Source organism: Sinocyclocheilus grahami, unplaced genomic scaffold, assembly GCF_001515645.1.
Source record: "Sinocyclocheilus grahami isolate Dianchi unplaced genomic scaffold, SAMN03320097.WGS_v1.1 scaffold257.1, whole genome shotgun sequence".
Classification (NCBI taxonomy): domain Eukaryota; kingdom Metazoa; phylum Chordata; class Actinopteri; order Cypriniformes; family Cyprinidae; genus Sinocyclocheilus; species Sinocyclocheilus grahami.
Window position 1 is genome coordinate 1,454,184 of NW_015505436.1, and position 17,099 is coordinate 1,471,282.

Below are 17,099 nucleotides of genomic sequence, written 5' to 3' on the forward strand. Positions count from 1 at the left end.
TATAAAAAAAAAAAAAAACGAAAAACGAGAATTCAGCTTAAATTTTAGTTTTTCATTCTTAGGTGGAAAAATTCATAAACCGCTTGAATATTCGATTGGGCGAGAATTAAATGCCCCTTTCTGCTGATTTGTCAGCCAAAGATCAAACCATGCCTTCTTCAATTCTTCCGCAGTATCACACAGCAGAATAATAGTCCTCCACTGCTGCAGTTGTACGGATTAATAACCCATTTTAGCAACTACATTTCATATTTTTCTCATCAAACAAACAGGCTAATGAATAGCTCGACAACTCATACCGGGGCAGAGTCTATAGACAGGGCTTTCTTCTGTGTAGACCAGCTGTTCTTAAAGTGATAGGGGGTCCGAGAAATAATTTGCTATAGCCTAAAGTATTTCCAGACTGACACAAAAATGTCCTGCTCGCACTTGCCAATTTAATGGCAGAGAATGGTGAATTTAGTTTTCTTTTTTTTTTTAAGCGGATACATATCTGTCGTAAAATAATCCTATGCATCTCGTGGCGTATATTCCAAGCATTCTGAAGGTATACTGAGGGTTTGGTGAGAAACAAACTGAAATGGCAAGTTATTATATTTTATGAAAATCTTGCGTTGCAGTGCGAATGCGCAGCAGCTCACGCCGCGCACAAGTGCTTATCTTTGAGATATCATATCAATTATATTAAATTTTAATAAAAAAAGACTACATTGTATAACTCTAACAGTAGGCTATATTTATTATCTGTTGTTCTCCGGTTGTCAGTCAGAATGGCAATTCTTGCATGAACATAGGCCTATATATACCCAAGCCAATTTATTATTCTTTCCTTTTTGTCTTAGTTTAAAATATTTATTTTGAAATGAATTAATTACTTAAACGGACTTACTGGGTGAGCAGGGTAGGCTAAGACAGCTGTCATATCATACCCTGCCATGCCAGCTGATGCAAAGAATAGAATTTATATCTACACAGAAAAAAGCCCTGCCTAGACTCTGCCCAGGTATGAGTTGTGTTGAGCTATTCATTAGCCTGTTTGTTTGATGAAAAAAGACTAAATGTAGTAGCAATAAATGCGTTAAGAATCCACTGCAGCAGTGGAGGACTATTATTCTGCTGCGTGATACTGCGGAAGAACTGAAGGTGGCACGGTTTGATCTTCGGCTGACCAATCAGCTGAAAGGGGCGTTTAATTCCCGCCCATGTGTAGAAATCAAATATTCAAGCTGTTTATTCATTTTTCCACCCAAGAACGAAAAACGAAAATTTAAGCTGAATTCTGTTTTTTCGTGTTTTGGAAAAATACGAAAAAGGAGCAGTTTTCTAATTTTTCTACTTTCAATATTAAATCAAAAAACGAATGATCGAATGATACACGGATTACTTTGGGACAATAAGGCATGATTCACAGGGTGATTTATTCTTAGATAATGTGTTCTCTAACGAACGGTTTAGTTGTTTAGACGTCATGTTGAAGTCTTTTCAATACTGACCTCAAATAACAAGGTCTGCTGGCAGGAACAATATAGTCACTTCCCACAAATGATTTAGTATGGATATGGCAACAAAAGCTAGGTATTTTATCAAATCTACATTCATACTTGATATTTAGTGCATACTATGCTTGATAATATGCAGTTAAACAATCTAAAAAAAAAAAGACCAATTTGCAGAAGCCTTTGCTGTTTTATTGACACTCTTATTGCGGTTTCCTAAATATTTAATGTTCCTCAGTTTGCAGCATTACATTATGTGGCACTAATTCACAGGCGGCTAATTTACTCGTGTATCATTCATGAGGCTACAGGCACAAATACTGAAAATACACACAGAATTTTCACTGAAAAGGTGTGAAAAGGTATGCAGTTTTTTTTATATTAAAACACCTCCTATTTTAATATGCAGATAGAACTTGAAGCAAGCAATTTACAGGGTAAATAAAGAAAGTACCAATTTATCCATTTTTGTAATTAAATTACACTGGCGTTGGTTCGAACTCTTAAAATACATTAGAAGAAGAGTCGTATTGACTATGGAAGCCTGTTTCTGCAACAGAAAAAGTATAAAAAATAAATTAATTTAAAAAAAAGCTAAGTGCGACTTAAACAATTCTGTTTTTTTAGTTGTGAAATCAGAATTGGAAAAAAATTCAAGAAACTCAATTACTTTTTACATTTTTATTCTGTGGTGAGGAAAAAAAATGAAATTGCAAAATGAAAACTCAAGAGAAAACACAATTGTGAGATGTAAAATAAGAATTGCGGGAAATAAACTTGGTTGCATTTATATATCACAAATTTGCAAGATTTTCTAGAATTGAGAGAAAGTCTGAATTTTGCGAGAAAGTTGCAATTGCCTTTTTAATTGTTTAGTTTTTTCTGTTGTGGAAACAGGCTTCCATAATTAGCTGTTCATATGCATTTGAAAAGCTCTTTTAGGTTTGTTCTGAACTCTCGGTTTTGAAGGATGCAGCAGACTATGAAATCTGGCATACTTTAAGTATCACTTAACCACTGCGATCCAGGCTGTTTATAATGCCGAAATAAGATCATCTTTGCAAGCCTGGATCTATGGCAGTTTATTATGCTTGTCTCCATCATCTGAGGAATAACTGATGCTGTGACCATCTAAATCTAAATCAAATTGTGCTTACCACCTGGTCTCTGCACACAGTATCACTATGACGTTAATTGCACCAAATAGCAAAGAGTTTTGAATACAGCGCAATCCATTATGAGCCTAATACGATGTAAGTCGCTGAGCTGAAATACAGCAGCGTTTAGTGAATTCGCCCCTCAGCATTCTTTCTGTCCTACCCTTAAATTCATGGGAACTTGATGCAACCAGTGTGAAAACTCTATGGGATAATTTCCTAGATGTTCGCAACAGTTTGCAAACCCTAAATTTGCTAAGACATTACTTTCAAAGTGGCTTTTTTCTAGCTTATTTCTCTGCGGAGGTTCATAACTGCTGTTGATTAGCCCAATTACTGTGGGGTAATCAGCAATTTGATGATGTGGATGTTTCCAAGACACTGCAGAATCTTACATAAGTGCAGTTTGATGCTGGGAGCAGAGCGGAGCAGAGGCCTAAAACACCCATAGTCTGCAGTTTAGCAAATCTTCAAGCTGAAGATAGAACCACATAGACCCTACAACAGCAAGTTTCAAGAATAGCATGCAAAACAGGCATCTAAAATGTTTTTTGCACTCCTCCAGGTGCAAAAGATGGTATCATCCATGGCTGTTTATGTAGCACTTTGAGACAATGTAATTATTCCAGTTCTTAATGACATGGTTTCTTATCAGTTTTATTAATTATTCTTTCAGTAGTTTTGAGGAAGAAATATTTATAAAAATGAGATGCAATTCCACTACCAAAGGATAAAATAATGATAATAAATACATTAAAAAAAAAAAAATTTAGAAGCAGCAAAAATACAATTCAGTAACAGAATAACTCCGTTTTAAGAACCAACTCATAAGAGTCGTGAGTTAAGAAAACATACCACATTGGTTTGGATTCAACAGCTCATAATCATTTGTTCAGGAATTGTAATACATTGGTCACCCTGTATATTTTCGATTCGATAAAAAGCAGCATCTCAAAAGTAATTTGTTTAATAAATCAAAATACACTTACTGTGCTGTACTTTTGTGATTTACTAAAAATAAATAGATTTTAAGAGTCATTTTTCGATGAATTGGTCTACATTGGTTGCTCTGTATGTTTTTGATTTAATTTAAAAAAAGAACAGGTTTATACGTTTTTGTTTACTAATCAAACACTGATAGTACTATATGTTTTTGATGCACTAAAAAGAACCGACTCGTACAAATCATTCTTTTGGGAATCAGACTACAAAGTACACTATCTTTTGCACCGATTCATCTGTAATGTTACTTTAGTAAAGTATGGTTTGCCCCTGTACATTCTGTTGCAATGAAACAGTGAATTCTCAACATTTTCATACAATGTAGATTCAGCTGAAATGTTATAGTGAATTTGGAGTATTTCGTATACAAGATCTGTGCTGTAGATTCAGTTGCGATGTTACTGTGAATTCTGAGTATTTTCGTATGTTTTTCTTTAGATTCAGTTGCGATGTTACTGTGAACAATAGGTTTTGCACCTGTTTCCAAACAAGATTTTTGGTTACTAATTGTACCAATTATGTAACTTGCTGGTGGCAGCAGAAAAACCATGTACAGTCCCAAACATTTTACAACATCAGCATACTTGGTAAAACATCCATTTAATAAAACGTTTCTTATTTATGTGTTGATTGCAAAAAACCCTAATGCATGGCTACGTTTGAATTGGCCATCATTGGAAAACCAACCTTGACCTCGAACATTACTACCGTATCTTGCTATCTGCTGCTGTCGTTGCTCACATACATTGACAATTTCCACCATCCAAATACTTCATATTCAAGAAACATGCAGCCCTCTCTTTAAGCTTTACGCTCCATGACCTCATTTCCCGTCTTGTGCTAAAACATATGCCCTCAGGTGGACTGACCCCACTCATATCTCTTCACTGAGTCAATACAGAGTGACAGTCACAGCAGTGCACTGACCACATTTCATCTCAGTAAAAGAGAGTTGGCGTAGGAGGCTGGCATGAAAACACAGATGGTTTTTTTTCACAGCCTCGGCTACAGGAAAGAATGAATATCTTCCCTCCCCCCTTTCTCTGACTGTGTATTGATTAAGACTGCAATGCGACGCTTCACCTAATCTAATGCCATAATAGGGACCTGGAGGTGGCAATCATACCCTGAATGCCAAACAAATCAAGCCGATTTACACACATGCACATTCATGTTTCATTCTACAAACTGATCGCTTTGTTTTTAAAGCAACATGTATTGACAAGTTTTGATATTTTTTTAGACAAAATCAAATTGACCCCTGACTGAAATTGCACTTTCAGCTAATTTATTTTGAGAAAAAGCAATTATTTTATTGCATTATTCATTCAGATCCTTCAAGTATGTAGCAATTCTTCAGGGTACTTTATTAGTAAAACCATTATTTCTTAAATTGAAAAACACACATTTGCACACCTGCATTAATTTATCTTTCATTCTACAAACCGATCACTTTGATTTTAAAATAAAATTTACAGGTTTTTTTTATTTGTTCTTGAGACAATTCATAAAGGTAGCCTATTTACAGTCTAAAATTGTACTTGCAGCTAATTTATTCGGTGATAAAGCAATTATTTTATTGCATTATTTATTTATTCAGATCATTCAAGTATGCAATTCCTTCAGTGCACCTTATTAGTAAAATCATTTCCTAAATTGAAAAATACACATTTACACTTCATTCATGGTTCATTCTGCAAACTGATCACTTTTCAAACGACATGATTTGAATTTTTAACTGAGACAAATTTATTTCTAACTGAAATTGCACTTCAGTTAATTTACTCTGTGAGAAAGTAGTCTTATTATTTTATGGCATTATTTATTTATTCAGATCATTCTTGTGTGAAGCAATTGCTTTAAGGCACCTTATTAGTAAAACCATTAATTCTTGAAATCAAAATGAAAAACAAAAAATCTAATAACATGAAAAAGAATAAAACATTAAAACTAACTAAATTAGATTTTAACTATGCAATTGCAAAAAAAAAAAAAAAAAAAGACAAGACACTACAAAAGTGGGCAGCTTCTGAGTGATTAAATCACAGAACTGGTAAACAAAGAAAGCAAACAAGTGAATCTAAACAGCATCCCACATCTCAAAATCCAATAAATGCATCAAATGTCTTCACTTAAAGCAATTTGTTCTTTTTCTATTAAACACACCCCCAACATCACCTCTGTCTGTTCTACTCTGATCTCAGGTGTGTAGCGGTCAGAGTGTTTCAAGTCTTCCGTCTGCATTACAAGCTAGATGAATGAGGCAGGCATAACCTCTGCCCGGACACAGTCTGCAGCTGGTGACCAATAAAGTAATTATCTGAACTGGATTGTGATGTCTCCTTTATTCTTCCCCTTCATGAAATATGCATGAATCTATATTTCACACTTCTGTCTGGATGAGCTGCTAAAATATACATGCAGTCATTGTGACTGTCTGAATTATTCTTAACTTTCCATTTACCTGACTGGGATAAAAGTGCTTCATCAATGAGCTCAATTGCTGTTTGGACAATTGTAGGGGATACAGAATCCATCTTAACATCAACTATTTGTTATAATGTGTGATGACTGTGATATGAAGCACTGCAGAAGGCCATATATAATTTTGTGGTTTTACTTCCGTTTAAAATGTTAGACAGTTTCTTGCACCAAACAGCCATAATTTAGAGATACACAACCACATTAGCAAATTGTCTGCAATATTATGGTCAGAGAAGGTCCATCGTCTGTTTTCAATAGTGTAGTAATGTATAAACCACAGTTCTGTAATTACAACTCTTGGAAACTAGCATGGTAATATACATGACAATGATAATGTGTTTGGTCTTGGCGGAATAGATCTGCTATGCTGCTGCTGCGGCAGTGCAAGTACCGAGACTTGCTACTGCCAAAACATCCACAACATGCTGCTGTGAGCATTCAAGAAATACTGCAGCAAATCTATACAGGTGGAGCTGGGGGAGGTGGAGGGTTTCTGAAGTGCGCTGCAACTGCTACAGCAAACAGTAGCCGAGTATATTTGAATGTTGAGCTGCAAGCTCATTGGCTGTTGATGAAAAAAGGAACGAATCAGCTGCGCCATGTGAGTAATGTTCAATGTATTTATAAAGCACTTTAAAACAACCTTAGTATACCAAAGTGCGGTACACAGTTACATTGATCCAATCACACAATAGAGTAAACACGTTATTAGAAAACCACAGTCACAAAACATTGAAAGCATAGGAAAAAAGATAAGTTTTTAAAAGGACTTTTAAACTCAGACACTGAAGAAGCTATTCTGATGGATAATGGCAAATTGTTCCATAGCTTGGGGCCAGCAACAGCAAAGGCTCTGTCACCCCTGCATTTCAGTTTAGCTCTAGGATCCAAAAGTCGATGCTTAGTCTGTAACCTGAGTGATCGAGCTGGATTGTGTACTATAATCAACTCAGAGAGATATGGAGGAGCAAGGTTGTTTAGAGCTTTGTACACGAATAACAGAATTTTGAATTGGAATGCGATAATTAATCGGTAACCAGTGCAATGAACGCAAGATAGGCGTAATGTGATTCCTTCTGCGACTGCCTGTGAGCAAACTAGCAGCCGCGTTTTGGACAAGTTGCAGACGATGAATAGAGGAGACAGGCAGCCCATAATATAGCGAGTTGCAGTAGTCAAGTCGCAAAGAAATGAAAGCATGAATGACAATCTCAAAACTCTTCCTGCTTAGGAAGGGTTTAACTTTTGCTAATCTTCGCATATGGTAGAAGCTAGCACTCACAGTAGAATTAATTTGTTTGTTCAGCTTTAGGTCACTGTCCAGTATGAAGCCCAGATCCTTGACCTCAGCAGAGCAATATGTGGAAAGAGAGCCCAGATCAACGGTGCTTAGATCAGTTCTCTTGTTAGGCCTAAACAGAACAATTTGAGTTTTATCGTCATTCAAATGCAAAAAATTATTGGTAAGCCACGTTTTCAATTCTTTGAGACAGGCTGTTAGTTGGTATAATGCAGACTTGTCATTGCGCTTAAGTGGTATGTAAAGCTGGGTATCATCGGCATAGCAGTGATACGACACGTCGAATCTCCTAAAGATTGAACCAATGGGTAACATATACAGCGAGACCAATAATGGTACTAAAGTTGATCCTTGAGGAACACCACATGAAGAATATGCTACAGAAGAGGAATATTGCCCAATACTGACTGAAAAACTTCTGTTAGACAAAAAGGACCGAAACCAGTCAAGTACAGTACCTCCAATACCAATGCAGTGCTCCAAGCGAGACAGCAGAATACCATGGTCAACAAAATCAAATGCTGAACGGAGATCTAAAAGCACTAAGGCCATAGTATTACCAGAATCATTGGATATTAAAATGTCATTAAAGACCTTCAGAAGGGCAGACTCTGTGCTATGTAAGCTTTTAAAACCAGACTGAAAAATATCAGAGATACAGTTAGTACTCAAATAGCTTTGTAATTGTGCAAGTACAATTTTTTCGAAAATTTTCGATAAAAACGGCAAATTTGAGATCGGTCTAAAGTTTGAGTAAACTGCAGTATCTAGTGTGGGCTTCTTACAAATTGGTGTCACAGAAGCTACTTTAAAACATTCTGGTACAGTCCCTGTCTTTAGACAGTTGTTAATGATAATCACTAGGTCTGAACCAATGGTATCAAAGATTTGTTTAACAAAACGTGATGGAATAACATCAAAGGGGGAAAATGTGGATTAGCTAACTGAGCCTTAGCTTTATTAACTTTACCTACAAAATGCATAAGAAAATGTTCACATTGTAACGGTGAGATCTCTGGAAAAATCTGCACTGAGAGGTTTAAAACAGAATCGATTGTTGAGAAAAGTGTTCTAGAGCAATGTAAGTTTTTGGCAATAGTTTCTGATAAATATTTTGCCTTTGAACCCTTTTGAAATTTGAATCTTTCAGCATTTCGTATGACACTTGAAGCCCATCTTTCTTCCACTTACGTTCGCATTGGCGACATTGCTGTCTGAGCTCCCGAATATCACTATTTATCCATGGCTGCGTCTTGCATTTTAAATTAATATGCTTGCGGGGTGCAATAAGGTCCAAGACATTGGAGCACCTATTATTAAAAATCTTCACCTGTTCGTCAACACTCGAATGTGAAGTGATAGGATCTAAAATAAAAGGTTGATGAGCCTCCAGATACATATTTGAAAAATCAGTACAGGATTGAGCAGTCAAAATACGAGACCAACATACCCGAGTTGGTGTAATGCTAGGTAATGAAGGAAGAAGGGTGGTAAATAGCACCGGTATATGATCAGAAAAAGCAGCATCACAGAATTCAACATCAGCAAAAGCCATAAGTCAATATCAAATCTAGTGTGTGACCAAGACAATGAGTGGGGCCTTTAACCCATTGTACAAAGTTCAACGAGGACATAAGATTTAAGAAGTCCTTGACTAAAACATTAGCAGCACAACAGACATGAATATTGAAATCACCCAGCAGTACAACATGGTCATATTTGGTCAATTTCCCCCAGAATCTCAGCAATTTCTTCAATAAAATTATTAGTTGCCGGTGGTCTATAAATTAAGACGATCAGCACAGGTCTAGAGGAATTTAAGTGAATTAGCAGAGACTCAAAACTAGTAAAATTAACATTAGACAACAGTCTGAATTTGTTCTTAAAAATCGTCACAAGTCCTCCTCCTCGTCCGGTAAGACAGGGAATGTTAAAAAATTCAAAGTCAGGAGGGACTAATTCAGAAAAAGGACTTAAGTCACCTGTTTTTATCCAGGACTCGGTCACGCAGAAAAAGTCCAAGTCATTTGAAACGATGAAATCATTACAGATTAAGGTTTTATTGACCAGGGAGCGGGCATTAGCGAGGGCCATCCTGAGCTGTGGGAGTTCCTGTTGAACTGACGAAGAACTATGGATCGCGCGTAGATTATGATGATTGGCCTTCCTTCGTCGAATCCGTGGAGAAGTGCGTCGCGACGACCAAGTTGGTACATCCGACAAGTCAGGTTGAATACACTCGATATAATCCAATGATCGCTGCGATATCCGCAGACAGCAGTCGGTGTCAAGCACGAAACGAACCCTCCCAGAATAGGAAGGATAGCCCGAAGCCAGTGCTAACTTTAGTCTCACGGCAACACCTGCCCGTTTCCGCGCCTTCTTCGTTGACGCCGCCTGCCCATGACATCAAAGATTTGCCAACGCAGACAGCCAGGAGGGCTAGAAAACTTAGGTGGTGAGTAAAAACAATAGTTGCTGAGTTCAGCGTGTGTCACAGGAGACCCATGCGGCTTGGGCATAGATTGAAGAATGTCCATCAATTGTTTACGGTTGTAGGTAAGGAGAGAGTGGCTATAAAAGAACATAGACCATAAAAACAATAAAAACATAACAGGAAACACAGCGAGTAGACGGCCTGCCACACACACACCGGTGCCATCTTTTCGCTGTGAGGTCGATGAATTGTAATGAGTAATGATGTCATTATATCAGAATGAGTTAGATATCGGCCTGCACCATCTAGAGTTTCATGACAGAGCTGTGTGTTTCACACATAAATCACTTTCATACTAAGTAACTTTTTAGTTGACCAACGAGTGACCAACTTGAAACAAACCTGAAGAGAAATTGCATAGATTGTTATTAAACGATTCTGACAGCAAAAATTCATCAATGTGGCCGCATCTTCAGAATTCCACTTACGAAAATTAACCATGGTTTTATTATAGTAAAAGTGTAGTATACATGTTTTTTGTTTTTGTTTTTTTGCCATACTGACTACCATTTGTATAACCACAGTTTTACTACAAATAATACCATGGTTAAACTATGGTTAGTGTAGAAATACCATGGTTTATCTGTGGTTACCAACACATAACTATAGTAACCTATTTTGGTTTTATTTGTAGTAAAACCATGGTTAATTTTCATAAGGGTGAAAGAAGCTAGCAAACAGAAGTCACGCTTACCAGAGGATGTTAACATTTCAACAAAGCGACATTAGAAAACATTAGCAATAGCATTTAGGGACACTTCACAAATATAGTAAAAACCATTAGCATTTTGTTTATGCTAACTAGAGGAGCAAAAGATAATTGGGTTGAACTAAATAAACTTCATCTCACTACATCCTGACAGAATTTCTTTAAAAAAGTCAATGAGTAATCCACATGATACATCTACTTTACTTTCTCTCACTAAGCTAATTGCTAGCCTTGAGCTACATTAAATCCAGGGCAGAAACAAACCCAGTGACTTCCCCAATCGCATCCTGTTTTGAGACCTCCAGACACATATCACTTTCAAATGTCCAGTCTCTGCAGATCAATGAGAGGAAGGAGAAAAGACGCTACGACGGAATTTCAGGGTAAATAATCCAATCATATATTTTCTATGCTGTCAGGGACGCTCAAATTAAACAAAAAAACAAAAACAAAAAAACAGCAAAAGGAATCAAGCATCTACGGTCTCAGCTTAAATTGATCTGTGGACACGTGTGACCATACAAAGAAAAATGGAAGAAAAAAAAATAAAAATCCACAATCGATAGGATTTAAATGACTGATGCACAAGGTGAAGAGCAATGCAGTAGCCAGTCAACAAGCTCAATACGGATAAACTGCTGAAGCCAGACATCTCACTTCTTCTGAAGTCCAAGTCGAGCTCCAACGCTGATGATTACACTACAATATAAATATAAGTTTAAACACAATATTTCTCTCTCCAACCATTTCTATGGTTCTATTTTCATAATCTCTGCTGCAGATGAAGTAATGCTGTGTCTGAGCTCTTTTGCAGTTGAAAAGGTGAATGCTTTCTTCAGAAAAACATGACACCCATTATTTGATCCAAATACAAGCCAGCTATAATTAGTATCTGTAACAGACACTCAATTATTAATGAGACATGAAACAAAAGATATCCCAGTGGCAGTATTTTTGAGACTCAAAAAGTAGAAAATCTTTGCACAGCATAAACATCAGATAGCAGCAAATTAATCAGTTCAGGACAATCCAGAAAAATATTTCATCCAGTGATTCAACACTACTGAAGATGCTTCTGAAAAGTCTGACAAATTTCTATTCATTTATAATCATTAGCAGGTTCCTGTTTAGTGCTCAAGAGACCCAAGTGATTATTGATTAGCCCTCAAAACAGATTCAATTACAGGCTACTATATCCACAGCACTGCCAAAAAGTGTGTGCAAGTGAATTCCTTCTGAAAGTGCATTTGAATCACTCCAAGAGATTACAGAAATGACCATTCCTTATTTCATGTTTATAGCAGTGGGTCATGGACAACAGGGCATAAACGATGATAGATGCAAATTATAAAATGTAACTACCCATATAATCATGCATAGTTAAAGTAAGCAAAGTAAATATGCTTTTGAACCACGTTTTTAGGGATGCACCGATATTAAAATTCTGGTCAACAGCTGATTATTATTTTCAGTTGCCAATAAATGGCAGATATTAAAATGCTATACTATTTTGTCTAAATACATAAAAAATAAAACACTGAAAAAGCTACAAGTGAATTTAGGCATCATAACATCATGCACAGTATAAATAATATATTTTGACATTTGCTAATGCTTAGATTAGAATTATTAGTGTTTTTAAAGATTAACTTTAAATGAGTGTGAGATGACTGCAAAGGTATTAATGTCAATTAAATATTCAATACCAGCCAATTCCGAAAATAAAATCTGTACTGATTAAAAGTCAACTAATAGTGTATTTGGCCAATATCAGTAACTAAAGCAGGAAAACAAGCTAATAACTAATTAACCAGCTGATAGTTTATAAAAACAATAACATAAATGAAATAATTATATATACAGCATGTGACAGTTTGCAATATGTGGAATGATTTCACCTGATTAATCAGTAAAACCAATATATCAGTCATCCTTTAAAAAAATTGGTATTACTTTTCTCTCAGAAATTGCTAGTAAATTTCACACAAAAAAAATGTCAGGAACGACAAATTAATGGAATATAACATTGAATTAAACAACATTTTTAGATTGAAAGGTTTATTTACTACTTACTAAAAAAATCTTTACAGTGCACCTACATATTGTGCATCCCTAAATATTTCACATGTCTTTGATTGTTGATGTCAAAGGTTGCGCATCCAATCAAATGGTATTTTGGTGCAAATTTTTAAAACTACACCAATTAAGCAGAGGCCAACATGGACAGGTTGAATGACAGGGCCTCATCGGGGAAAACATGACCAAAACTACACAAAGTTAAACAAGAAAACAACACAGGCTAGATTAAATATACTTTATGTCTAGTTCTGTGGGTCCTGAAGCAAAACTACCAATCTAAAATGTAGCAAAGATGGAAATTACCTTAAACTGGTGTGGGTTGCGCATCCAATCAAACTTGACTTTATTTTGGTGCTAATTCATCTCTCACTTGTTTAAGACTACATCTTTAAGCCAAATCAAGCAGAGGCCAACACAACAGTTTGCATGACATGCCCTCAACCTTAAAAACCACGACCAAAGCTATGCAAAGCTACACCAGTGGTTCCACGACACTTCAAATTTTTTATGTCTCCTTTGTCTAAGACCAATTTCAGGTCTTGGAGTCTCTACTAATTGGCTGATCACATGAATCAGGTGTGTTTGATTAAAGAGACATGCAAAATGTGCAGTGTTGGGGCGGGTGATCCAGGAACGTGGTTGGGAACTTCTGGCCTAGACTACATTAAATATGGATTAAATCTGGTTCTGTGGGTCCTGAAGCGAAGCCACTGACCTATAGTGTAGCTAAGACAGAAAAGACCTTAAACAGGCATAGATTGTGCATCCAATCAAACTTCAAGGCTACTCTACATGATGCCAGATGCCAACATGGCAGGTTGCATGACATGCCCTCAACCTTAAAAAACATGACCAAAGATATGCAACGTTCACATTACTACATTAATTATGGATTACATTTGGTTCTGTTGATCCTGCAGCAAAGCCCCCAACTAATAGTGTAACATAGCCAGGAATTACCTTAAACAGGCGTAGGATGTTGGCCACCATGATGGAGACGGAGCTTGCAGCTGCGCCTATCACACCAATAATCTTGTCCGGCTTGGCAAAGATTGGCTGCTCACCACTAGTGCATCGCACATCAGTAGAATCGCGCTCGATGAGTGCCTGCACGAAAGTAAGCGACTGTTCCAGGGCATAGGTGTCGCGCGAGCAGGTGTCCAGAATACGCGCCCCCAGGGTCACGTTGGGCAGCAGGTCGGGGTCTTTGTTGATGAGGTCGATGGCGAAGAGCATGGCCTCTAACCGATGAATGCCCTTCTCCTTCTTCAGTTCCCCACAAGGGGCGCCACGTTCGCCCCTAGCATGCACCGGGAAGAGACCTCCCAGGATGATATCACCGTCCAGTCGTATAGAGTGGGCATATTCGGGAGCAGGGGGCGTCAGTGGATCCGTACGCTGGCTGACGGATCCGGCCACCCCCGTCAGCAGAAGAAGACAGCCATACCATTCAAAGGCACTCACCATTGCAGCATAAGGTGGATCCAGACGCACAAGCAGCAGTGGGGATGCAGTTACAAAGGTGGGAAGCCAGCAGGGACGGAGCACAATAACCGAATGGGGTCATCAGTGCCCCTCACTGGAGCGTACCGGATAACGGAATCCAATGACAAGGAGACCATTGGATTTGCTTGGAAGTATTTGGTGGCAAACGAGGAAGGACGCCGCAAGAATAAGATGATGGAATATGAGGCAATCACATAGTTGCTAGCTCCTCAATTACAGAGGTCACAGACCATTAGAACCCTGTGTGAAAGGGAACAGCAGAGGAATATGCCTTCATCAGCAAAGATTGGGCACATTATTTATCAGAACACACATATGCACTGCACAGCAGGGAGGCTCTAAGTGTGAAAAATGGAGAGTGATCAGTGCATTTGTGTATTCGCTAAACACATCTGATCTGACAGTCGACTTTTAAAACATGCATGTGTTTATGCATAAATATGCATGCATAATTAGCCTGTCTAACACTTTGGTTTGGAATGTCTTTATACAACAAGTGAGCCATTGTGCTTTGCAAATGCTGCCTGGAGTCGATCCCAGTAAAGAGAAGCGAAGAGTCAAAACCAATGCAGAATAAGTTTAGGATTTCTCCACTGATTCCTTGAAGTCGAATAAAAATCTTAAGGGGACAGTTCATTTACTGACCCTGATGTCATTCCAAATGCATTTATTTCTTGCATAGACCACAAATGGAGATGGCTGAAGACTGTCAGTCTCAGTCAGACTCAGACGTCACATTCAATGCATCTTTTTTCGATACCGTGAATGTGACTGAAAGGGCCTCTTTCTGTGTTCCACAGAAGAAAAAAATAAGTCATACAGGTTTGAAATAACATTTAGGTGAGTAAATGATGACAGAATTTCAATATTCTGCAAACTGGCCCTTTAAGTAGCGCACCTTTACAGTGTAAAGTATGGGCAATACATTCAACTCCATCAAATATCATTTGAATTATTGCTGTTATAATTAATAAATACGAACGAATAGAGCAAACGGTCAGCACTCTTGCATAAAAAAAAACTCATTAAATGCCATCATAGTAGAAATTGTGGTCGGGAATGAAGAAATAGCTTTGCACATACTGTTGGTAAATTAATAACTAAACAAATAAAATAAAACTTTTAAACATTTCACTGGCAGAAAAGCATCTTCCCATGTCTAATAATTGTTATTGATTAAATGCATTCAGCATCAGCATCACCACGAAACATTTCAGCAGACCTAAGTTGCACCCATATAGCATTGCAACAATTAAACAAATAGAAAACACCATATTATACTAGACTAGTGCAACTCACTCTATTGCTTTTGCGAATATAAAGAGATAACATTTAGCATGCATTCATACCTGCAGGTGCCTGAGCTGTGCTCGTGCGCTGATCGCTGCTGCTGCTTTGATGCTGCTGGGAGGGACAGCGCGCGCGAGGCGAGCGCATCAGTTCTCGCGCAAATACTCCCACTCCGTTATGATTGGTCTGACAATTTGGACGCTTTCTTCGCCCCGAGCCGCATCAAGACAAACTGGAATCAGTCAACTGCGAACGACGCATCGGAAGAATAAAAGAAGCTCCTTTAAGACTATGACATTGAAGTAACGATCATTTGTTCATTATAATGAGTCGAAAATGTGCGTGTAAAGCTATATGATTGTGTCGTTGGAAGAAATATTTGTTACTTTTCAGTCTGATAAAAGCAAAACTACGTAGAAATAGCCTATCTGTTCATTGTGGCTTGACAGCTGTTTTGAAGAGATCAAACTGTTCCACAGCCACTGCTGTGATTTATCCCATTGTGCCATCTAGTGTGAACACTGGACTTGCACAGAGCGTTGCTGTTTTCATACAGTCCGAGTCCTGCATCCAGTCTGCAGTGCTAAAATAAAACTATTGAAAATCAATCAAAGCAAGTGATGGAATAATACAATAAAAATATAAGAAGAAATAATAAAACAAAATAGAAGACAAAATCAAACAAATATTACATGAAAAACTTGATGTTCTAAAATGATGTCGTACTAAAATTGAAGTACTACAACTATAACTGAAATAAAAATAAATTCAAGCATAACAGAAATATAGCAAAATAATAAAAACGACAAACACGTAGCTTAAATAAATATAAAAATATAAGCTGATTCAAAAAAATGCACTAATGCCATAACAGTATATAGATAATACTAAAAGAATTATAATACAACAAATAGTATGCATATTAAAATCACTGTTCACTTAAATGTGGGGGGGGGAAGGGAATTTAATGTGAGTTCAGTCTTTAAGAAATTGTTTGATATTTTGTTTTCAATAGACTGGCTAATGCAAGGTTAAGCCTACAGGCAACATTTTAAAATGACATGTCTAAAAGATTATAATAAACCTACCCCTGAAAATATTCATTGGAGTGAAAAGTGTGACCTCGGCCATGAAAATGCACTGCATAGTAAAAATGACTCGCATCTAAACAGAAAGTGGGTTTTTTTGACAGCAAGAAAGGGCAATAATTCCTCTCCAGTGGTGTATAGCCTGTAGGCCTGTGCAAAGTTCAGTTTAAATAGGCTATTTGTATTTTATTTATAGATACATTTGTTTTTTGGAGTATTTACATATTGTGCATCTTCAAAACGAATATAATTCTGATTGCCACACCCATTTGCCAATGAAACTATATAAAGAGTTCGCTTCGATTATATGACTATACTGGCTGTAGAAATATTCTGTTGAACGCTCTATTCATCTCGTGTCAATTGAGGATTTGATTTTCACGGTCTCATCCAAGTTTCTTCTTTTATGAGTCTCACACGACCCGAGGTGATTTCTCCTGTAATACTTACTTTTAATGGGTATTTGAGGGTAAGGTGACCAACTGTCAAAT

At 37.2% G+C, this 17,099-nt stretch overlaps 1 protein-coding gene across 1 annotated transcript in view; it reads right to left on the reverse strand.

Annotated features, from left to right (window-relative positions):
* grm8b (glutamate receptor, metabotropic 8b) overlaps positions 1–15,721 on the reverse strand; it is a 188,026-nt gene extending 172,305 nt beyond the window's left edge. The window contains exons 1-2 of the mRNA XM_016290327.1: positions 15,580–15,721; positions 13,685–14,470 (exon numbers count right to left, since the gene is read on the reverse strand). Of these exons, the coding sequence (XP_016145813.1) occupies positions 13,685–14,191 (507 nt within the window). The 5' untranslated portion in view covers positions 14,192–14,470; positions 15,580–15,721. The remainder of the gene's footprint in view (positions 1–13,684; positions 14,471–15,579) is intronic.
* Between the last annotated feature and the right edge of the window lie 1,378 nt (positions 15,722–17,099).